The sequence below is a fragment of the Myiozetetes cayanensis genome, unplaced genomic scaffold (genome assembly GCF_022539395.1).
Source record: "Myiozetetes cayanensis isolate MyiCay16 unplaced genomic scaffold, myiCay2020 scf12, whole genome shotgun sequence".
Taxonomy (NCBI): Eukaryota; Metazoa; Chordata; class Aves; order Passeriformes; family Tyrannidae; genus Myiozetetes; species Myiozetetes cayanensis.
This window is the reverse complement of record NW_026086826.1, coordinates 1,941,477-1,964,975: the sequence shown is the minus strand read 5'-3', so window position 1 is coordinate 1,964,975 and position 23,499 is coordinate 1,941,477. Positions and strand designations below refer to the sequence as shown.

Below are 23,499 nucleotides of genomic sequence, written 5' to 3'. Positions count from 1 at the left end.
AGCCTTCTCCAGGCTGAACAATCCCAATTCTCTCAGCCTTTCCTCACAGGAGAGGTGCTCCATCCATCTAACCATCTCAGTGGTCCCCCTTTGGACTCACTCCAGCAGGCTGATGTTGTTCCTGTGCTGGAGACACCAGAGCTGGATGCAGCACTCAAGGTGGGGTCTCACAAGAGCAGGGCAGAGGAGCAGAATCACCTCCCTTGACCTGCTGGCCACGCTGCTTTTGATGCAGTCCAAGCTGCAATTGGCTTTCTGGGCTGCCAGCACACGTTGCCAGCTCATGTCCAGGCTCTCATCAACCAGCACCCCCGAGTCCTTCCTGGCAGAGCTGCTCTTGATCTGTGTGTCCCTCAGACTGTGTTGGTTCAGGGGGTTGCCCCGACCCAGGTGCAGTGCCTGGCACTTGGTCTTGTTGAACCTCAGGGGATTCCTATGGGCCCTCTTGCCTGAGTATGGAAAATGCTCCTGCCCGTACCCTTTGCATCCAGTCGGGTTCTGTAGCATCAGCTTATGGAATGTTTTTGTGAGACATCATTTAGGGCACCTTGACAAAGGGGATCAGAAAGGAAAACAGATTTGCCATCCTTTGTTAATAGTTTAGGGAAAGTGATACAGATGCCCTATAAGGACAGATGGTGAGCTGTAGATTTGTCTCTCAAATGGCTCAGAGGCAATTTAATACATCTATTTCCAAATGCTGTAATCCTTACATGGAATGCAACAATTGTGAAGTTACTGTTAACTATTGAGTGAATTTTGAGCAAACATAATTGGTTTGTATTCGTTTTCTCTATTTGTATTTATCATCTATGATGTTTTTAGATACAGATAATCAGTGCAGAACACAGTCTCTTATTCTTCATGATCTCTGCACAGTTATACCCTGTCCTATTTTATGAGTTAAAGCAATCCCAAGGCTTTTTTAAGTTTCCCTGGGTTTCAAAAGGAATAAGGCTGACAGGATATGTAGGTGTCCTTGTTGTGCTTCCTATTTTCCAGCCCTCCTCTCCTCTTCCTACACCATTTGGAGGACAGGCAATATGTACAAACTGGAATTTTACTACACTGTTTTGCTGCATGGAATTTCTGTGCCATTTAAAATGCTGGACACTGTTTACCTACAAAGTGTGAGGTTCAGTAACAGCTCCTGCAGTCAAAACACAGGTATTTTTGCCACCCCATTGTGGTCAGAGAAATAAGTGGAGAACCTTCAGCAGATAGTAAGGAGACAAAAGCTCACATTTGAATGCTGATCCTCTAGAAAATTAAAAGGAAAGTGATGCCATACTGGGACATTGCTGATGAGCTGACGTGAGAGTTGGAAATGTGAAGGTTAGTTTCTCTCTGAATGAGCTCAGTCAGAGCAATCCTAGGTGTTTTAGGGACTGGACACTAAGAACGAGGCACAGTACTTTTAGTGAATTTGATAAAGCTCTTTTTCATGTCCTAACCCATTATTAGAAAATTATTAGTTAAAAACTCTGTGGTACTTCCTGATACTTAATAAGAAGTGTTGCTTCTAATTGATTGAATGATTATATAGAATTCATTAACTTGAAGAGAGCAGGAATATTTTCCATACCTCAGGCTTTACATAGTGCTAATGCTCTCAGAAAATATTTGCCACTTTACTGGGAGGGCGTGACGACACCTGCATAGATCTGACTAAATGCCTTGCCCCAAAAGATGAGGGAAAGAAAAACTAGTGATCAGAGAGAGCAGTCTTTGGTACCTGTTAACATTAGTACACATATTAATTCTGTGAATCTGAGAGTCAGATTCTCTCAGTCCTCACACTGAGCAGAACCTGTGTCACCCCTAGGATTTGAGGAGCAGTGTGTAGAGCATGAAGCACCACTTGTGGTGGTCATGTGTGACAGATTCGAGATTAGAGAGAGATTCAGCTGACATTATTGCCTGTCATTAAAAATTCAACATGCAGCCCCACAAAGATCTGCGATGCTGAGGGCAGAGTTTTGTTTCTATCAAGGAAATAGGTGCTGCATTAGAGCCGTCACTATGGTAACTCCTCCAGGATGGACTCACTGAAACACACTGCACCTGTGCCTGCTGGTGACAAATCAAATCAGAAAGCTGGAGGATGGATCCTCTTCCCTTGTAGTAAGAGATTGACTTAATTTAGCTGAGTTATCCAAGGCTAGCGTGTGTGAGAAAAGGATCTTGTTCTTTATTCTTCAAGGATGTGAGGTTTAGATTGTAACCAAATTTCTGACAGTGTTCTTCACCAGGAAGTAACAGCAATTCCCTGATGTGCTGCATTTCCAGGCTACAGCCAGAATAAAAGATTCCATTTCACACAGCCCCCTTGCCAGCATCCCTCATGCACACTGCACCCTTCTCTCTCACCGTGTGAAAATTCAAACAGCTTAGTTTCAAAAGCAAAGATAGGAAGGCAAAACGAGTGCCTAAAACAAGAAATACATATCTACCTATTCACAGAAAAATGTTTCTACCCCTAAATGCATTTTAAATAGTACAAAAGTTCACATGCATTCACATGTATTAGTGACTGTATTTCTTTGGGCACAGCTCTGTCTGCATCACTGAGGCAGCAAGCAGTGTGCACTATATTACTGTGAATGTTGCTGTATGTATTGTATTTATTTCTGTTCTAGAGCAGATTTAAATGGTCGTGTAAAACCCACAAAACTGGGACAGGACACTAATAAGATCTGCAAAAGTCCTTCAAACCACATCCCTGCCTCCAAAAAGAAGGCAGAAATACTTGTACACTCAGACTGAGGGTTTCAGATATTTCAGAGTCTGACATTGATTACTTTGAAAAAAATATTGTCATGTACTCATGAATAACAAAAGTGCAAAAACCATCCAGCTCCTGATGGATAAAAAGCCTGATGTATAAGGAGACTGTATTTGGAGATATAATCTCCCTAGTCTGCCAGCTACATATGCCCAATCATGAGGCTGCCATGGTCATTTACACCGGGGATTTGCTTGAAAAAAATCTACTGAGAAAAATAACATACGTGGAAAACAGCAACAGCTACAATCTGGCCTATCAAGACCTGCCTTCTAAATCTGGTCCTCCCTGCTTTGGCTGCATTTTTATATGCTACTCCCTTTGATGTGACCCCTGGTCACTCTCCAGACCCTGTGCATGGATCTGCTCATTCCAGCAAAGAATCCTGGTAGGAAGATGCAAGAAAGACCTTTGGACAACAAGCCCGAGGCAGCTGCCAGTGGGTGCAATGAATTGTCACGTGTGAATGTTCTCAGAGTGGTCTGTCTCGCTGGGCACAACCCTTGGGGTGAAGAGTCCTTAGCACCACATTTGAATTCAGCAAGACTTGTAGTTGTTCAACACCGGTAGAAATTAATCCACTTCAGGAGTAATTTAGGTCCCTTCTGTTTGTTTGGTGCTGAACAATGGCATGAAATTGTTAAGCACCACCGAGACCACGGCATTTGCTACAGGAGCTTGTGCCTCCCCGAGTAATGAAAACAGAGGGTTAGAGCCCCACAAGCCCTCTGGTAATTTCATGCTGGCAGTGTACAATGCAAAACACACAGGGACCTAAACACTCTCCAAATGGAGAGCCTGACACTCTGATTTTTTTTTTCCACACTAAACATAGGAGAATACAGAGGAACAATGTGCAGCTAACAGCTGGCTAGGAAAATTGGGTTCTTGTACTGCACATTTTTTTTCCCCACATATTCCCCAGTATAAGATTTTCTACAAAACCTTCTGAATCTTACCTTTAAAGACACTGAAGCGGAACACCTTGCTGAACTGATATCCAGACCTGTCGAATTTGGGACTTAGAGCCCTGACAGCCATCCTGCAGGCAGAAGCCCTGCAGAAAAAGTTGGGGGAGCACGTTAACACGCCAATTAGTCTGCCACGAGTTTCTCTGCCAGGAAAGGGGGCCGGATTTTCCTTACATCACTTGAAGATCTGGAGCTGTGCTTCTACCCAGGGCCCTCAGGTGAGAGTAGATGAAACTTGCCACTTGCAGGCTGGGTTCCTTCAGCACAGCATCAGCTAATGTCATCACTGTGGGGAGGCCTGGCTTGGTTTCCAGCAAAACCACCGCAGCCAACATTCGGACCCGAGGGTGAATCTTGTGATTCAGGAAAAGCTCAAGGGTAATAGCCTGGACCTGAAAAAAAAAAATAAAATTAGGTGTATTCAGTTTTACTCTGTGTTTGAACATTTTGCTAATGACCATTCAACAGCAGTGAATGATCTGCTCACCGCTGGCACGGTAAAAATTTGGATTATTTAATTATTATGGCAACACTGTTCCTGGTTTCATAATCCGAGGGTTGGAAGGGGCATTATGGTAATCCAGTCTGACTTCCTGGACAATCCAAGCCAAGGAACTTCACTGGATAACTTCTACATCAGGTCTATCATCCTTTTTTTGAACTATCCCACCGTACATAAAGGATATTTCAGTAATCCATTACATACCTGAGAAGTGATATCAGTGATCACTTATCCCTACTTACAAAGCTATGACTTATTTCTAATAATTTGGTCTTCTTAGGCCCTTTCTACTGAGTAATAGAATAGAAATGAAACAAATAACCCCCAATTTATTACCAGAGATCTCTATGCCAAAGAAAATGGATAGAAAATGGAACTAAAGAGTGGTCTGGGTCACATGTGGAAAGCCAGGCCAAAGAGCAATCAGAGACACAGTGTTGTTTTCAAACACTAAATAGTTTTTTTTTTTTATTCCCCAGCAAATACCCTAACTCCTACCCTTGCTATTCTCTCCCCCTGCTTTTCCCCATCCAGCTCCTGCACTCTAGTAAATTGTTTCTTTATTCTTTTGCTTAAAAGCATACCCTGGCACACTATTGTCTGTGAATCAATACGTGCACTCAAACTGGGAGTCACATGCAAAAAAATGAGTATAATGGAAAAACTGATACAGATTAGTAGGTGAATAGTTAATGAAAGCTTTTATTTTACTTTTTATATTAAAAATTGACATATATAAACCAAAAAATTTCAACATCAGGGGAAAAAAAAAAAAGTCTTGAAAACCTTGAAAGGGTTTCCTTTTAGAGGCAAATTGCTCTAAGGTGAAAATGATTGTGAAGTGATATCTGTGGTGGATGAGAGCATGCTGGTGTAGCCATTGTATGTGAGATCTAATAATTATCTCAGTCAGGGACAAAAGTCACATTTAGTAAATGCTCTGTTTATGACTTAGGCCCACACAATGTCTGTAAATTTGTAATTAGGATGCAAACCTCTAGTATCTATTTACAATAAGACCTGGTCTTGAATTACGATTAGATGTGACACTCAGTATTAAATGTTGATTCCCTGAAAACCTTGTTTTGTGGTTCTCTCACACACCAAAGGTGAAGTAGCACTAAGAACATTTGGGTCAGTGATTTAGTTTTATGTCTAATGTCCTTGGAAACCAAATGTTTTGCAATGGAAATACTGATTGGTCTTCAACAACAATGAAAGTATCCTTTTAATGGGATTTTTGTTGCAGTCTGAAATAATGGGGGTTAATGCCAAAAGAAATAAGACATGCCAACTAAGGAATGGCTAAGTACTTAAAAGAAATAAATTGTGCTGGTTTTGAAAAAAAGATCTGTTTTCCCCTCATCACCCATGATCTATTAGCAGCCTTGCAAGTGCAAGCTGCAAGTGCAAAGGAGGCAGCCTTGTTTCCTTACCATTTTTGGGTCTTTCAGGCCTATGTTTTTCAGGGCCATCACAGCAGTTGCATGGACCTTGAGTGGCAAATCTGAGGCACCAGCTGCATACCCTGGCAAAAACTTCTTGATGTGCTTGATGCTGGCTGGATGTCCTGCATTGCCAAGGGCTTTCAAAGCCAGGGAAATCTCTTCTGTGCTGGACTTGCTCAATGCCTCTCCTGCAAAACCATGAAGAAGCTGAAAAAAAAGAAAACAAATTCTGTTGAGTTCAATTCCAGCCCTTATCTCTATTCCATCCCCCAGCCTATTCCGTGGTTTGACTTTCATAATTTCAGTTTGTTCAATTCGTTTATTTTAAATATTTTCAAATTCTTTTTTTTTTTGTCCTCATGAATAGAACATTTTATTCATAGAACAAGCACAGCCAAGAAAGCTGCAACGAAACAGCTTCTTCATCACTGTACCTCAAAGTTATCAAGTAAGATTTTTAAAGGCAAAAATAATGGCTAGGAGCTAGTTCCCACTGCTTTCAGGGTGAGCTGGGAACCTTGAAATAAGGCTGCCTGAATATCTCTGTCTGCTGGTTGAAGACAGGTGCAAAAATACAGATACAGTTAAACCTTTAGACCCTTAAATAAGATTCCTGAAGATATGGCTGGTGGTCTTGCCCTTAACCAGCTATGATAGCCTCTTTTTAGGGTGGATTAGTAGGTGGCAAATGAGATCATTGCCAAAAAATCAGGTCATTTTACAGCCTTTGTTCTAAGCAACGGGATCACACTTGCATTAGCGCGTCAAGATTAGAAGCAGTTGTCTGAAGGATGAAAAAGAGAAAAGAACTAAATCCTATTAGATATCTGTTTTCTACACTAACAAATGGCTCTAAAAAAGGAACGGAGATGTTAGAGAATAATTTCAATACAGAAACTGTAGTTTAAAATAACACATTTGAGAGCCCTTGATGGTGCAGAAACAGCTTACTGATATCACTAATTAAGTGAATGGACATTTGAAATGCACTGAATAAGCCTACACAATCGTTTGCTTTGGGGAGGAATTTTCACTCTCCGGCACAGGGCTTCTCAGATTTAATTAGCTCGAGAGCACTGCTGGCAGCTGTAGCACATGAGACATGTGCAGGAATGTTGGCCATGCCTGTGTGCTACAGGAAAAGCAATCATGTCAAGCACACAGTGTATTTGGAATACCCTGCTCCTACTGGGGATGCTGAACCGACCACCACCAAAGAGTGAACACACCCATCTCTCTTTCCATCTCTGTTACTGGGTGAGGGCTTGGCCTCTGCAAACCATGACATGCATTTTTAGAGCTGGGAAATGCTATTTGATGGCTACTGAAATTGTTTTGGGGCCTGCTGATTAAAAGCAGGGCAGGACAGGGAGGGTACTGCTCTCATGAAGAGCTTACAGCCTATGTGGATGACTGGGCTCTGCTTCTGGCTCAGAAATGGATGGGATACATGAGTTCAGGAAAAACCTGGGCTTTTGTGTCACTTGGTTGATTTATAAGTATAGTTAAGTACCTATATTTAAAGTGTTTTTGAGCAATGCCATGGGACTTCATTAATAATTGGCAATAAAGCACTCAGAGATACTCAGATAGAAAGTGTTCTGAATTACATTCTCCTTCCTCTCCCTCTCTTTCTTGTGCTAATCTAAAGATAAAAACGCTGTATTTAACCAACTGGGGTTCCTTTCCCCATAGGAAACTCTGTACCGGAGTGAAACACAGCTTTCTGAATAACGAAGAAAGAACTCAGGGCTTAATTTTCCTTTCAAATGATAAATAACAATGTGATTACCTGGAGACACTCGGAGCAGGAGTCTGCTGAAGAGCACTGTTTGTGGCACAGGGACGCGTAGCTGAGGTGGCAAACCTTGCCAAGCACGGTGCTCGAGCGTGGGCAGTGTTTCTTCACGATGAGCTGGGGAGAAAGCAGTGCCTCGTTACCAACCATTAGTGAAAAGAAACAATATTAAAAATCACGTTTCTGCCCAATATGAGGCAAAACCAGGCTTTTGATGGTTTTGTATTGGTGGATTTTCAGTTAATCAGTGGATAGTAGTGGACTCGACAAGGCAGCTGTAAAGTAATTCCAAGCAACATCTGGAAGGCAGATCTGTTGCTTTTATAGTGTTTCAGATTTAAATTTGGCATGGGCTATAATCCAAAGGGAGGAAATCACCCAGTTATGGCATGGAAAAACACAGGTTGTCCTAGAAACATCCGTCAGGTCTTATGATCGCCCCAGCTCTAGGTACAACAAACGAGATTCCTTGTGAATGGACCTCAGTATTTTGGGCAGGCAGGAATATTTTGTATAAATGTAAGAGCTGTCAGGAGGCATCAGCACGCTGCTTTCTTGTGTGGGAAGCAGAGCATCTCTGCACAGGTTTTCATTGAGAGCAAACCTCTACTCTGAGGTTTGTTGTCTCTACCTAGGGTTGTGCAGAGATAAGTTCTTGCATCTGAGGCTAGAATTAAACCCTGCAGATGAAGAAAAATATTGTAAAAATAATTAGACTTTCTCCTACGTCGCCTTCACGTTGGCATAATTCCCTTGATTTGGATAGATCTCAAATTTATGCCCATCCTTCTAGGTCAATCAGGATGAATACATGGATATGAAATAATATCTATTTCTTGCTCCTTTGTCTTTGTAGACAGTCAGTTGAGATCTAATACTATGTAACTACGAAGTACATTTGGAAAAAGGGAGACTAGAAACCACTGTTTGCAGCAATAACCTTTGTCCCTGAGAGGTATTTTACCCTTTCTTTCCTGTTTCATTGTGGACTCATTTTCACCCTTTTGATTTGCATTCTCCTCCCCTTAAGACAGTCAGGAAACAAAGCCCTTTCAGCCTCCCTAGAGGACATAAAACCTTTATATTTTCAAACCCTTTAATATATTGTTGAAGGAGCATTTAGAGGACCCTACTGTTGCTTCCTCCATGGTGTCCCAGGCTGGTGTGCTGGAGTGCAGAGCCACAAGCAGTGTCTGAGCCGCCTCCCAGCTGGTGAGCTCCTGCCTTTCCATCCTGCGCCGCAGGAAGCGGAGCGCGCGGTGCGTGCCCACCGCGGGAACGACGTCCAGAACGTAGCGCCTGCAACGGCAAAGGCCGGGGGCATTTCCCACACCTGCCTCTGGACAGGAGGGTCTCCCACAGGGTTTACCAGCAGAAGAAAAGCCACCTTTTGTCGCCCATACCTGTACGCCGGCCGGCTGGAGAACTGCTTCCACACCGACTCGTAGTTCTCCTCGTTGGCTGCACGGAAGAGGTGCATGAGCTTGAGGGCTTTTGCTGGAGCATCACTGGGAAGCTGGTCAGAGCTGGTCTCCACTAGGTCTTGCAGGCTTTCCTCTATCTGCAGGAAGATGAAAATGCAGAAAGCTCACATGCATTGCGTTTCACGTGCATGGGTTCCAGTGTCCAACAAAGAGTCTGTCCAGTGTCTGGACTTTACCTGGCTTTCCACATCTTGTATTCTGAATAAGTGGACAGGGAGCTGAAGCAATTCACTGCCAAACTCATACCGAAGTGACCCACGATTCTGATACTCTTTCGGTGGGACCTCTGCCCTCTGCTTCTGCACATCAGTCAGAGTAAGTTTCTGCCTGGAATGGAGAACCCCAGGAAGAAAACATCTATAGATGCAGGGTACAAACTAAAAAAAAACCTCAGTAATTCTGCCTCCCTGCATTACAATGAACCTACAATTGATTCAGAAGGGTTTTGTTATTGAGGGGAAAAGATATTTACAAACAGATGCATTTGGACATGGATGGTCAGAACTGTACTCCAAGAAGATGTGCACTTGCACAGCAGGGCTCAGAGCAGGAAGGCTCAGCCTTTGCCTTCCGCTGGGAATAACCTGGTTTGAGAATTTAAGGAAGAAGGAGGAGGTGAGAAGCTGCAGCCTGATGATCACAGGAACTGTGTGTTGTGTTGTGTCTTAAGGAGTAAATTAAGGCTTATAGGAAAACACAGATGGGAAACTTGTTCATTAGTTATCATTTAATTTAAACCTTTTAAGAAGTTCATAAAAGCTGTTACGTGCCTGTGTCTCCTGGAAGCTTCAAAAGGAATTGAAATTTTTTACTTGCCCTCCCCATTTTGTCTGGTAAGCTGAATATCCTGGGGACTACAAAAAAACCCATTCTTATGAAGTTTCAGATTGGATTTACCAAACAAGAAGGGCCAGATAAATTCAGGATTAGTCTTTGGAACAGTACTGAAGCTTTTGGAAACTTTTCAAGAAGCAACCAACCTTCATCCTTTGTTATTAAGAATAATTCCAATGAGAGGCTGTCTTTGCAAACATTTGCTATCTTGGCTACATTTTCAGCTAGATGCAAGCTATCCTACCAATTATGCTTAAAATGGGCCATTTAGGACACCATAATAAAGTTAGGCAGTTGTAGTGAACAACTGAAAACGTTTCAAAAGCAGTATTACTGTGCTACTCAGTCCCTCAAAATCTCCGTGGAAAATTGGCGTGTTTATTTTGAAATCTCTATGATCTCCTGGAGCATTTCTATTCACTCCTTCCATATGTGGATTGCAGAGAACTGCTGCAGAAACAGTGTGTAACTGCTTTGCAGACAAGCTGCTGGAATGTGAATAGAAACAGCTACAGAATCAGCAGAGATTTGCTCTCTCTTGAAATTTTATACAACGTTATTGAAAGGGTGTTTGGGTCAGAAATCAGAAAGTCAGGTACACTTGGACAGATTTAATTCCCCCCATCCAGATCACGATGAATCTATTATATCTCCATCTTCCTTGTTTTGGGAAGAGATATATCTGCCTAGAACAGGTGGGAGAATGCTATACTCTGTAGAGAAGAGCAAATGAATAAAGATAGGATTAAAAAGGTGAAACAACAGTAAAACCTCTCTTGGCTTTGCAAGAGTCTTATGCTGAACAGGTCAGAAAACTCAGCTCTGGGTGTTTTAAGTCCTTGATGGATTTTCTTTTTTTGACAGAGAATGAACTGTAGAAATAACATCTGAAGACTGAGATATCCACATCTTCCCAGCTATCTTCTATTTGTCCCCTTCTGCTGGACAGTGCTAAAAATCCAGAGAAAATGGGGAAGGTAAAGGCACTACCCTTCTGAGGGCTGAGAAAGAACATCTTTGCAGAAGACAACCTCTGCAGAAGGAGAGTGTAAAGCACCATAAATCCATTGTCTCAAGACTGATGCTGACTCACAACAACCTATAATTTGATAAAAGCACTGCAGTTGTGTCTATCTACACCTTGATTGCATAGGATAATAAAGCCACTTTTACCTTTACTGTTCTGTTTAGGGTTTTTTTTTTTTTTTTTTTTTGGTCAGCCAAATTGAACATGTTCATTATACAAATGAAGTTAATTGGTGAATTATTGACATGAATTTTCTGATGCTGCCATTTCCAAAACTGTACATTATACCAACAGATTCTTGCAGAAGCTAATGCAGCAATGCAAGATTACAGCAGTAGAGGAGTGGGATATTGAGGTATAATTTCTGCACAGTGACCTTTGTGCAAAAAGCCTCTCCCTTCAGTAGAGCACTCCTATACAGAGAGTCCATAATTAGCTAGAGAACTAACATTTTTTTCAATAGATGATTTTGGTAGATGGAATCACTTTCAAACACTGAGAGATTGTGTGCTAGAGCTAATAGTGAGCAGAGGGATAATTTCTTACACAGCCATACTTTTGCTTTGCCCCAAACTTGTTTAAGAAACATGCAAAACCTGTTGTGGAAAAGCAAATGCATTTTACATGCCTCGTGCCCAATTGTTCTGCAATAAAACTCAATTTCCTATCTAGAAACAGTTTTGATGGGAGATTTGCAAGCAGCCCACTGTATTTAGGAATCCAAAGTCCTATCTAGGTTTCCTGTGAACTGGTCTCCAAGGGTCTCTTACTGCATTATTATTTTCCAGGGAACTCTCTTTCTATGAGCAACTGCCTTTCAAAGTATTTTACTTCAAATATATTAGTTCACGATTTTCAAGATGGAATTGCATTTGTTTTGGCTTTTATGACATAAATCAAATATCCCCGAGAAATAAAATAGTCAAACCCTGCCAAGTTTAGCTAACAAAATTTGGATAGTGATGTGCATGTTTCAGATTTACAACTAACGGTGAAGGCTGTTTTTATGAACTGTTTGGGATTTTGTGTAATTAAATACTGGCAAACAATAGGCTGTGGAAGTAAAGGATTTATTTCGCTTATGGAATTTGACCAGATTAGCGAGCTGCTGAGTTAGTTGCTGAATTAAAGGCATATGTACAGTACCTTGCTTGTACTATGGCATTTCCTCCTGTTATCTCGTTGAAGGGTGCAAACTGGTGGATTTCCTCAACATCAGCCTGTGTAATTAAGGCCTCACTGCGTGTGTATTTAATTTTGTAATTGTAAGTAGCAGTTGCCCGGGAATTCTTGTTTCTCTTTAAAACATCAAAAAGAGCAAAGAAACAAAGCAAATAAAAAGTCATTGAACTTCTGAATTTCTGTGACTGGAAGCTATGACATCACCCACTTTAAAACCCACTTATTTTCCAGGGCTGATTTGTTCACTGGCCACAGGAGCAGCTGATGTGAATTCTGTGCACTCCCTTCCACAGGAGAGGTCAGGCACGCTGCCTGCCTCCATTACTTTTACTGCTAAGAAGTGTTAGCTGTTTTTTCCTTTTTCCCAAATAGAAGTAATTGGTCATTCCCTTGAGAAGGAGACACATTTGGCGAGGAGAGCAGCTGCATAAACCACACATTTTCTTATTTCAGAGAGAGGATTGTGATAAAATGCAGCAGTACCTGTCTTGAATAGCAGAAAGTGGACAGACACTGTGGCTGTTTTTTCACTTACCAGAGTAGGTGAATTAACTCATGCTGATAATTAATGGTTTCCAAGCCAGCTAGTTTGAGCTGGTTGAAGTGTGCCTGCATGACAGTCTGCAGCACAGCCCTCTGCTTCCCTGTGGGCTGATTTTCATACAGAAAGAAAATACTGACAACTGGATACAGCAGACCTGACTCTTCCCTCGTTTTTAGTGCTCCAAAGCAACAGATAGGGTGGATACCAAATGGTGCTCAACACAAGGATATGAACCACACATACACAACACCACTCTAATTTACCTTCTGGCAGGCCTGGCACGGGTGAGTGTTTGCTGAACCCGTGACAATCTGAACTTTCTCTTCGCAGCTGTTCAGGTCCTTGGATTTGGTCACATAGACTAGGTTTGCTCTCTTGTTTTCCTGGATTGCATATGTGGTGTTGCAAATGCCTCCAATCCCAGCCTGCCAGAAATGAGAAGAGGATCAGAGAAGTTCGCTTTCATGCAAAAGCTTCAAGTCACCACACGGAATTTCCTGTTTAATTCCATGTTTTCGAAATTACCAATGGAAATGAACTCCTCTTTTTTTGTTTTTTTCATTATACTCTCCAGAAGCAAAACTGGGATGATCATTGCTTTCATCTCTTTTTTACATGTACAGGTTTCCAGTGAGCCAACTCAGAGTTGCACTGAGAGAATTAAAATTCCCAAAGTTTCACTTGGAGCCTCAGGAAAGGGGAGTAGCAATTTTCCATTAGAGCTGTTGATTATGAAATATGATTTGAGGAATATTAACAAAAATGTCAAAATAATTTGATCAGTCAGAATGAAATTCCTACAGCAAAGTATTTCAAGGTTGGAGATGACTTCTGCCCTTAAAACTTGCTTTTATAGACAGCTTATAAATGCCTATGGAACAAGCCTTGCAATATCAGATGATCTGTCACCATATGAACAGCAATAATTAAAAAGGATTTCAGAATAACAGAGTTCTGATTGTGGGTTTTCTTGAGTTTGCAGTTTTAGCTGAGCTCTTCAATAATATTTTGAGCATATACATTTATAAGAGCTCTTAAATCTCCTCAATCAGTGAGAGTTTTGGAGAGGAAAAATATTTGATTGCATTTTAGGAGGAAGAGTTATTTTCCTGATTTTGTTTTTCATTGTTATTTATAGCATAGCCAGTGCAGAGAGCAGCTCTGGGCTATGTCAGAACAGCAAAATAGTCATGGGGTGATTAGGAGGCAAGACATCCCCACTTCATCTTTAGCTTAACACAATTCCTGGAGACACCGTGGCTTTGGGAAGGGCTAGAAATAAGAATTGCCCAAGCTTTCTGAAGGACTTGTGCTCTGCAGATAAACAGGTGTGGGGCTGCTCTGCAGACTGCAGGGTGTGGCAGAGACATCCAGACTTTAAATGGGAACGTCCTGCCCAGGGAGGTCAGAATTAGACCCCAGTCTGTGTGGACTTTCTGGCTCTGTGCAGCTCAGATACCCTTACCCTGCACCCACAGGATGGGATGGAGACTTGCCCAGGTTAGTCCTTTAAAGCTCTCTGCAGCTCAGATTTTGGAACTAATAATAATGCTTATCTTCCTCTACAGGGCGACTCAAGATCGTCAAGCAAGGATGCCAAAGCTCGTTAATCATTTGCTATATCTGAGAAAAGCAGAGGAAACTTGGAAATAATTCTAGGAGGTGAAGTCACATCTATTGCCTAGCAGAGAGAATTGGACATACAGCTAACTGAATTAGAAAGAATTAAGATGTGAAACGAGATTTGAGAAAATGGTGAATATGCAACTCCACCACATGGATTTTTATGTAAAACAAACGCCGTGAAACTATTAAATCATGTAGTTCCTCTCCCAGAAACAACTCTACCTACATGAAAATAAATTTCAAGAAAATTAAAGTTACTCTGGTCTACATTTTCAATAAAAATAACATGAAAGTATAATAATTTCAAGGTTTTTTTGCTGATCTCTGAATCGAATGTATTCTAATCAATGTAAATACGGTTTCACAAAAACTAAACACGTTGCAATTTCTGTGGTGAATAGCAATATCAGATGATTTACCTTGACTAATATATTAAAACCTGAAAAACAGTGGAAATTCCAACAGAGCATCAACTACAACTGTCAAAGCTATTACAGTAATGCCATGACATATATACAGTTTTCCTCCTAAAAGAGGAGCTAGAAGAGATTAAAGCGTATAAGATTGGTGAAAAAAAGTCAAATTACTGTTATTTTCGCTTTACTATTAAGCTGCATGTTTAAGCTTGTTTTAATGCAGTATTTTCATTTTATGTAGGCTTCAGCTTTCACAGGAGTTTACTTTCCCTAAATAATAAGCCACATTTTCCAAGGATTTAATACTGCAAATGCATTTTCTGAAAGACTCTCATCAACCAGATTAAAAATCCGCTCTTCTGTTGTCCTGTTTAAATATATCTCCATCAAAAGTTGCCCCATAAGAGCAACTGAATCACGATTTCCCGAGCTTAGGTCTTTCTTATTAGTGGAGTTTATGTCAAGGATGAATCCAGAAAACGCGGTAGAAGACTCTGAAGAGAAGGTTTATTGTTTTACAAAGCCACCCCAACTGCCAACCCCAAAATCTCACCTCCTGCAAACTGTAGGAGTGCTGCATCTTCTTTATGCTCAGCTCCAGCACGTTCAGAACCCCCCTGTAGATGTTCAGACCATCATCCGAGGCGGCATCGGGAGCCAAGACGTTCCCAACGTGGCCACTGCTGTACTCAAACTTGATGGGGTTGCTGAGCTGCCCAGTCAGCACCTGGGTCAGTTTGAGTGATCGAGAGAAGGAGCTCGTGGGCCAGACCCCATTGTACTCTGCTGCTTCGATGGAGTGAATCTACAACAACGGGGGAATGGAATTCCTCGTTAATCTCTTTTTTCAGTCAACTCTTTTTTGCAGTGCACGTGAGCATCTAGAGCCTTACTCACACCCAAAATACACTTTTATGTAATGCAAAGCCTCTTCAAAGGGAAAACTTAGAAGCTGTCATTTAGCAGGACTAGCTGATACACATATTTCCACACAGAAAAGGAAAGACAGCAGTGCAAATGACTGTGATACTTCTGCAGCCACTGCACTCTGTTCTGTTTCGTAGACAATCCATATTGCCAAAGCTTGACTTGTATGAAGAAATGAGCCAGAGAAGAGCCACATGAAGCAGGTTGCTACCCCAAAAGTAGTATGGAAGATCTGCAGGAAATTGCAGGAGAAAGTTAATGTTGCATAAAGCATCATTAACTCCTGTCGTGAACTCCGTCATTTCCCTCGCTGGGGTCACAGAGCGCAGGCAGCAGCCTGAAACTAATAACAGCATGGCTGCTGGGCCAGCCAGATAGTCAGAATTAGCCTGAGCAGTGGACAGCAGATTACAGAAATTGAAATGTGTTGTGCTGGAGAACCGAAGGCTCAGGCACTGGCTCCAACCGTGCTCTGCACTTCACGCTCCAGCCTCAACCTGGGGCACATCCAAGCAAGCAGAAAGTTGTGCTAAACTATGCTTAACTTGAATAATTCCTACCCCATGGGAACGGGCATGTTTAGCTCAGTTTCTCCGAGGACCCTTCCCTTCTATGTATTTTGACAATTTAAAGAGACTTTTCTCTGACACCTCAGGCGGGCCGTGCGATGCAAGGCTCGGATTAATTCCTCAAAAAGCCACACAAACCAAATCCTCACGCAGCAAATCGCCGGAGACTGCACTTTCATATTTATTTTTTTGTTATTGTTGGTGGAGATCACTGCCAAGCCCGGTAACTGAAGCTTACAGGGGAGGCTGCTCCGGAGCAAATCCCTCGTGCTGCCTCTTGGACATGCTCCTGGCATGCTGCGGACGGGCACGCTGGGGACTGCTCTGCAGGGTCAGGGAGAGGTAGTTTTCCCCAGCCCTCAGGGCCCACTCAGGACTTAGGCTGTCTGCTCAGGTTTTGAACGCAGCTGGCAATTCTTACTTGCAGGTTTGTGATGAAAAAATTGTCAGCTGGAAACTGCCCAGGGAACGCAGCTTTCTGTTTGGGCTGAATGTGAACTAGTAGGCTGCAGATGAAAGTTTAATTCCCTGAACCATCCCTCCAAACTGTCTAATTTAAATATAACAGCAGCAAAATAAACTTTTCCCATAGCAGAAGGGAATAAATGCACAATTACCTTTAGCTTAAAACTTGCCCCCAAAATACTTTTTTTCCCTTCTTTTTTCTTGCCTGAAATTATTTCTATATTTATTTCTGACACTGAAACTTTTCACAAATACACTGGGGCCAGTGAAATTGTGCTGGGAGGCTTTAGGGAACAAGAGTCCATTTTTGGATAAGACTGACCCTGGCACACTAAGAGCTTTTTCAGCAGGAAGGGGGGGAGGATGTGGGGTGAGGACAAGACTGCTTCTGCCTCCTTTCTGCCAGAGAGGCTTTCTACTCACCACTGCACACATGTGGTTCTTATTTCCTTGTTTGTTTGTTTGTTTGTTCAAAAAAAATCCATCCCCTTGCAGAGGTCATGGAAAAGCAATGTTTCCCATCTAGATCTATTGTAATATGGACTTATAATAGTACCTAGTAACAGAAGGGTAATTCAGGCTGGAAGGCTGCAGCATTTAAAAGCATTTATCAGACAGTCACCAGCCTTTTTTAATCTGCAGTTTTGAATTTGCCAAATTAAATCTCTTAAAAAGATCATTTTTCTTCCCCACGTACAGAAGACTGAGTGGAGTTTGTGTGAAGAAGTTGAAGTGTGCATTTCTATACACTCATTATAAGCATGCATAGGCTTCTGTTAAAGGCAAAAGTGTTTTTCACATAATCAAAACTCTTGGTAATTACTCAGCATGCAGTGAAAATATACAGTTGAGGATGACAAAGAATGTCACTTGGGACCCTTCAGTAAAATAAGCTACCAGATGACATTAATTATGCTAAATATTGAATCACATCCAACTACTGTCACATGTTTCATAGCCTTTTGTCTGCTGGTTATGAAATCAGTTGATTAAATAATCCTAGGTTGTACATTTTGGAACAATTGGATTGATACGGTAATAAATTATTGTGCATTTCAAATTACATTCCATTGTCTCCCTGACCACAAAGTAGAAGAAATCCTGCAAGCCCAAGGTTGGCTTGAGCTGAGAATTACCTGGCAAAGTGCAAATAGAATTTAGGGCACTGCATAAAAAATAACAGTATCAGTTCCATTCTCCCTGAGTAAGCACAACACACGAGGAAACTTAATTACTTCCCAAAAGTTTAAAAAAGAAGTCAAGTATGACGAGAATTTTACCTTTCAAATTGAATACATTTTCTTACCCTAATCAGACAAAGTTTTGGCCCAATACCACTAATTTCCACTTTACTTTTTATTCTTATTCCGGCTCTTGCAAGTCCTTTCTCTGGAAGTCCACTGAGAAGCGTGCTTTCATAATCAAATGTATAAACCTTGTTTTCACTGAAATCAGGTTCTGCAAAGAAATGGTTCCCATGAAATATTACAGAGACTGTACAGAACATATTAAAACACCTGTATTGGAATATATGGAACAAAAAAACCCCCACGAATTTGTTCTTTTTTGCAATGCACCTGGACGAAATTAACTGCTGTAAAACTATATTAAACATTGATATACTTTTCAGCTTCTATTTTTAATTCCACTCATTATAATTATATTAGCTGATAGGAAAATTACTTACGGTAATTAAGATGCTGGCTCCCTGAAAGAGAAGAAAAAAAAAAGAGTAATGAAATGACAAAGGAAAAGAAAACCTACCACAAAATGTGAATGTATTTTAGTACAAAAGGCTATGTCTCATCTTGTACATATAGCATAACCCTTTCTAATTAACTTCTATTTCAGAACCATCCAAAAGCCTTTTTTTCCCCCTAAACAACAACACAAAAATCATAAAATATTTTTTTCTATAACAGTTTGCCAGTGAGCTATATTTAGATTCTGGAACCTTTTCATTAGTATGTAATTTTAAATTCATCCAAATTAAATAAATTAGTTACTTACCCACAAGGGTTAAAACCAGGGCTAAAATCAAGCCCCTCATGATGGGGACAAAGTAAAGGTGAATGTAGTGGGTTTCTCTTTTATAAAGGCATGTGATATCACATGTTTCTTTTGGCATGTTAGTTTGACAAATAAGTGCATTTTAGAATGCATATTGATCAATCAAAAAATAAACATTTCTGAGGTCATGAATGCTGACAACTACAAATCACCTCTTGATTTCAACTACCTTACTTTCTATGTCAAAAAGACATTAACTTTTCAATGTATCTTGCTTGCTATTTCCCCTCTTTTCTCTACATTGTAGTTACACAGTAAAATAATAACTAAATTTTGAGTGAAGTAAATACAGTTCCTCCATCATAACTGAAATAATTTAGCTTTTCTCCAGCCGTGCCTTCAATCTCCTGATAATTTACTCTCGATAAGGGTCACAGCTTTGGAGACAAACCTTGCTCTGCCCCACTGAAACTCTGCTTTTAGAGGAGAATTTGGGGTTGGTTGCATAGATTTAGGCTCGAGGCACCTCACAGCTCGTAGGCACGGAACGAGAAATTGTCTTTCCGTGGTATTTACCATGTCTGTCTTTGCAAACACATCCCTTTACCCACACCTGGGAAGGCAAATCTTGTCAGCACGACCACCACACCAGCCTCTGGCTAATAGTGAAAGCTTAGACTATGAAAGCAGGAGGGAAATGAATTTCTTTGTTTATAAGAGGAACCTGATAAAAAGTGAGTTACATTTCCAGATGGACCCCGATGAGTTGGCAGCATCGGGCGCTTCTCAGTGGGTTCTCGTGGGGCTGCTGCTGCTGCCACTCTTGGGAAGACGCATCCAGAATTTCCCACCTGTAGCAATAACATTTAGATCAATCCTTAGCAAAACTATGTCAGCAGGAGCTTGCTCCCTAACTTCGGTTATACATATTTTTTTGCAAGGGTTTAACATTTACTTTGAATTTAAGCTTGTCTTTTGGTCAAACGGTAAATTAAATACCACGTAAAAAACCACCTGGGTACAAGGGTTACTTGGGGGGTGGGGAGGCAGGAAGGAGAGCTCAGGAATGCATATCTGGTGTTTCCTTGAGGCTGTTGGAAGGTACAACACACTTGCAAGTACTGCACATAGGCAGGCAGCCAGGGTTTACCCTCCAGGAGGAGAACGAGGCTTTCTCTGCTGCCACTGTTCATTGGGGAGGAGAAGGGTGAAACCTGAGAATGGGTCCTGAGGCCTTCACCCCCTTGCCTGAAGATATATTTGCTGCAGGCCCCATCAAACAGTCCCTTTGCATGATTACTTCATTTACTTGGAGCGATGCCACCCGCCTGAGGAATAATGGAGTTCATTATTGTGGTGCCAGGGCACCTGAGCTGGAGCCAGGGGTGCAGCTGCCTTGGTCCCTCTGCTCCACCACAAAGTCAAGCGAGGGCTGCCTCGTTTGGGATCCTTCACTGCTGAAACCTTGAGGATTTTAATATCTCAGCTTTCCTTCATGAAGGGAAACATACAGAAGTGGATGGCTAGTCAAACCTTCCCTGAAATGAAATCTGTCTAGTAAAATATTTAAATATCAGATAGACATACGAACCATTACAAGGGCTTAATAATTACATTGTTGGTTCAGCGTGGGCTCAGATGGTGAAAAATTAAGTGCACACGGATTTTCCTCAGTGTTTTCTTCTAGGATGCTAAGTTCTGTGAGGTATGACAAGATACAGCATGCTTGTGAGCCCTGTGAAATTCAGCTGCACACCTTGGCAGCTATGTGCTGTCAAAAGTGGTTAGAAATTCCTTACAAACAGTCCCTTTTTTTTTTTTCCCCCCAGCCAGAATGGAAGTAAATGCATAGAAGCAATGTAATACTGTAATTGGTGACGTGCAAAACTCTCCTGCTTCGGTCACTGCTCGTCAATGCCACGGCTTGACCTCTGCAGTGATGTTGTGCTATCGTGCTCAACCAGCTCAATTCCACAGGACAGACTGTATAAGAAAAAAATTTATGTTATTTATAGAACTACATAGGGCAGAATATTTATTTATGCATTGCTATTAACAGCATCCTGAAACACCATGTGAGGAACACACACATATTAAAATGGAGCGATAACGTTTTTCAAGTTTAATAAAAGGTGTTATAATTAAGGTGCAATATGAATAGATTTGTTCTAAATGGGTAGGGAAAATACTGCATTTCTTTTTCTAATGAAGCACACTGAGTCTAAGCTCACAATCAGCATGTAGATACCTGACTGCTAAAATAAGAGCTATAATAATTAAGATGGTGCAGGCTTCGATGCTCTCTTAATTTGCAGCGTGTCCTCTCTCTTTTTAATAAATCCTCTCTACCCAGGTTTGTTTTCTTGGGGGAGAAGAGCAAGTGATCTCAGAATTGTGGTACCCATTATTACTTTAAAGGAACAGTCTAACAGATGCAGTAAGTGGAGAGGAGACACAGCTAGAGTTTGAGGGTCACAGCACTGGGCTCTAATCCTTTCTTCAAAGTGAACACATCATTCCAGCTGGTTCTGAGGGATTAAAGAGGAGATCTATCACTTTAAGGAAATGAATAAAAGGAAGAAAGGTGAGAGCCTCACTTTTTTAAGCCAATACAATTTTTCTTAAACATTCAACAGGTCGTGTTATTGAGCAAGAAAACACATGAAAAATAAATAAACCACAATTAAACAGGCCCTCCACAGAAAAAAATCTTCCAAGCACCTAATTTAGTTGCAGAGGAAGGAAATTTCATGTGGGCATAGGCTTTATACACAACCTGTATCTTTTCCTTTTTCTCTTCTTTTAGGCATAAACAGTGAAGAAAAGGAATTGTTGAAAAGCAGTGGGAAGTATCTTGGGATTTTTTTCTTTTAAGGAAGAGAATATAGAGTGTTGAGTGTTACAGAGAACGTGATGGCTCTATAAGGAGTGCAGTAAGATGAGGTACACTGCTTTGAATTTACAGGGCACTTGCACCATAAATGAAACATGAACACAGCCTAATTAACCTGATTAGAGCTATTGCTTCTACACTGCAATTGTCTTTACATAACACATTCTGCTTGAGTAACAGAGTCTTATTATCTGCTGTTGTACTGCCAGCGATAGCTCTGCACTCCCCTTGTTCTGTATTCACAGTGCTGAATTATGGTGCAGTGATGCCATTTCCATCCTGCTAATATATATCCTAACGACAAAGCAGGGATTAGAGCAAAGCAGCTCCCGAGCAACCACAGTGGGGTTAAAATAGATATAATCAGCTGGCTGAGCAAAGTGATTTTTAGCCCTCAGCTTTCCTCGTTTCTAAGGATTTCTAAAAGAAAATTTCGCACCTATTTCATATTTTAACATTCATCCTTTGATTTTTTTTTTCTCAAAACATTTGGCATTTGTTAGTGTAGCATAACCCTCCAAGATAATGTTTGATATTCTCTCCAGAGACGTTGTCTAATGAATAAGAATGTGTTCTAGGTTGGGCTAAATTGCCATATGCTGATTCTAGGACATCCACAAAGGGATTTTGTTACATCAGATTGCTTTAAAAGGTGCTTTTTGTTTTTTTGACTTCCATTCCCTTTGCTAGAAAGAAACCAACAGGCCCCAATTCCCAGTTTGATGCTGGCACACCACCAAAGGAGCGATAACTGTGGGAATTGGATACAAGCTTTGAAACCATGCATATACCAAAAGCTAGAGAGTATATAAATAGCATTTCTACCTCTTTTATTTTTCAGAGATGCTGTTGGTCTAGATTTATAGAATAGTTGTAGAATTTTATTTTGATGAATTTCTCTTTTGCTAACACATGCTGTTAAAATAAAGCCCCATCTTTGTGCAGTTCATGGATGAGCTGGTGGGACTGTTCCTGATGCCCAGCGTGGATTTGCCTGTCATTTCCAGACAGAAGAATGAAATTAGGAAGAAGAGCATGGAAGCTAACTTTGACATCCTCAATCTGGAAACAGATTGCTTTGATACAACTTGGCTTTACTGAGAAGCTCAAAGGATTTTATTTTTATTCAAATATGGAAAAGCCTGAAGCCTGACAGTCCGCTGCTGTTGCTACCATCATCGGCTCATCAGCCAGCATGCTGATTAAGTGGCTTCAGGATTTCCCCTGCCCTTTCAGCATATACTGTTTCCCAAGTCGTTCAGTGGGGTTAAATGTTAGACAACTAGCCATCTGAGATTTGAGTCGTGTCATATTTGAGGACTTTGTGTTTGCTGTGTAATTCCATTGCGCTGGAAGATAACTTCTCCAAGTTTATCTTAACCCTAGCTTAGACTTCATGGTCACAGAGTGATTAGCTCCTGTGGCATTGGTGCTGATAGGAAATCAGGCAGCCCTGAAGTTTAGCAGTGTCATGACTCCAGCTCAGTCGCTTTGGGGATGGAACATGTACAGGACATGGAGAGCTCTGTGCAGTGCACTAACAGGCTGTAGGCCTTGTATAATAGGCTGAGACACTGCTTGGAATTGCATGCTTGGCTAGAGCTGTCATGGCTGGGAACTTACCTGGAGGGAAAAATACTCCTGTAATGTCTGCTGTGATGAAAATTCAGGCACTGCTGCCGGGAGGTGAGGAGATCCCAGAGCATCCCACTGCCCCAGGGTGGATGGCAGGAAGTGAGGATTCCTGGTTTAGCAGACTCAGCATCACCCCTCTTTTTCAGGAGGCACTGTGAACACATAAAACAGTCACCACTTCAGAAAATGACCCATGATCCCCGCTCATCCTTCACGGGGGTAACCCTTCTATCCTTGGAGGGACACTGCCCGAGTCATTGGTGGAGGAATTTTAGAAAGAACAAAACTCTCAAGTCTTTTGTCTTCACATCAGTCCAAGTGTATTAGGGTTGCAAAACTTCAGCCTCTGCTAAGGAAGGAATTGGACTTACTGTTATTTTTTG

The 23,499-nt window shown here is 41.4% G+C and overlaps 1 protein-coding gene across 1 annotated transcript in view; it reads right to left on the bottom strand.

Annotated features, from left to right (window-relative positions):
• Positions 1 to 23,499, bottom strand: part of LOC126635650 (vitellogenin-1-like) — a 58,859-nt gene that overhangs the window by 23,993 nt on the left and 11,367 nt on the right. Inside the window, exons 3-14 of the mRNA XM_050307070.1 lie at positions 19,332 to 19,439; positions 18,266 to 18,286; positions 15,171 to 15,422; positions 12,839 to 13,000; positions 11,996 to 12,147; positions 9,165 to 9,315; positions 8,908 to 9,065; positions 8,638 to 8,803; positions 7,499 to 7,621; positions 5,695 to 5,913; positions 3,931 to 4,148; positions 3,745 to 3,842 (exon numbers count right to left, since the gene is read on the bottom strand). Coding sequence (XP_050163027.1) covers positions 3,745 to 3,842; positions 3,931 to 4,148; positions 5,695 to 5,913; positions 7,499 to 7,621; positions 8,638 to 8,803; positions 8,908 to 9,065; positions 9,165 to 9,315; positions 11,996 to 12,147; positions 12,839 to 13,000; positions 15,171 to 15,422; positions 18,266 to 18,286; positions 19,332 to 19,439 — 1,828 coding nt within the window. The remainder of the gene's footprint in view (positions 1 to 3,744; positions 3,843 to 3,930; positions 4,149 to 5,694; positions 5,914 to 7,498; positions 7,622 to 8,637; positions 8,804 to 8,907; positions 9,066 to 9,164; positions 9,316 to 11,995; positions 12,148 to 12,838; positions 13,001 to 15,170; positions 15,423 to 18,265; positions 18,287 to 19,331; positions 19,440 to 23,499) is intronic.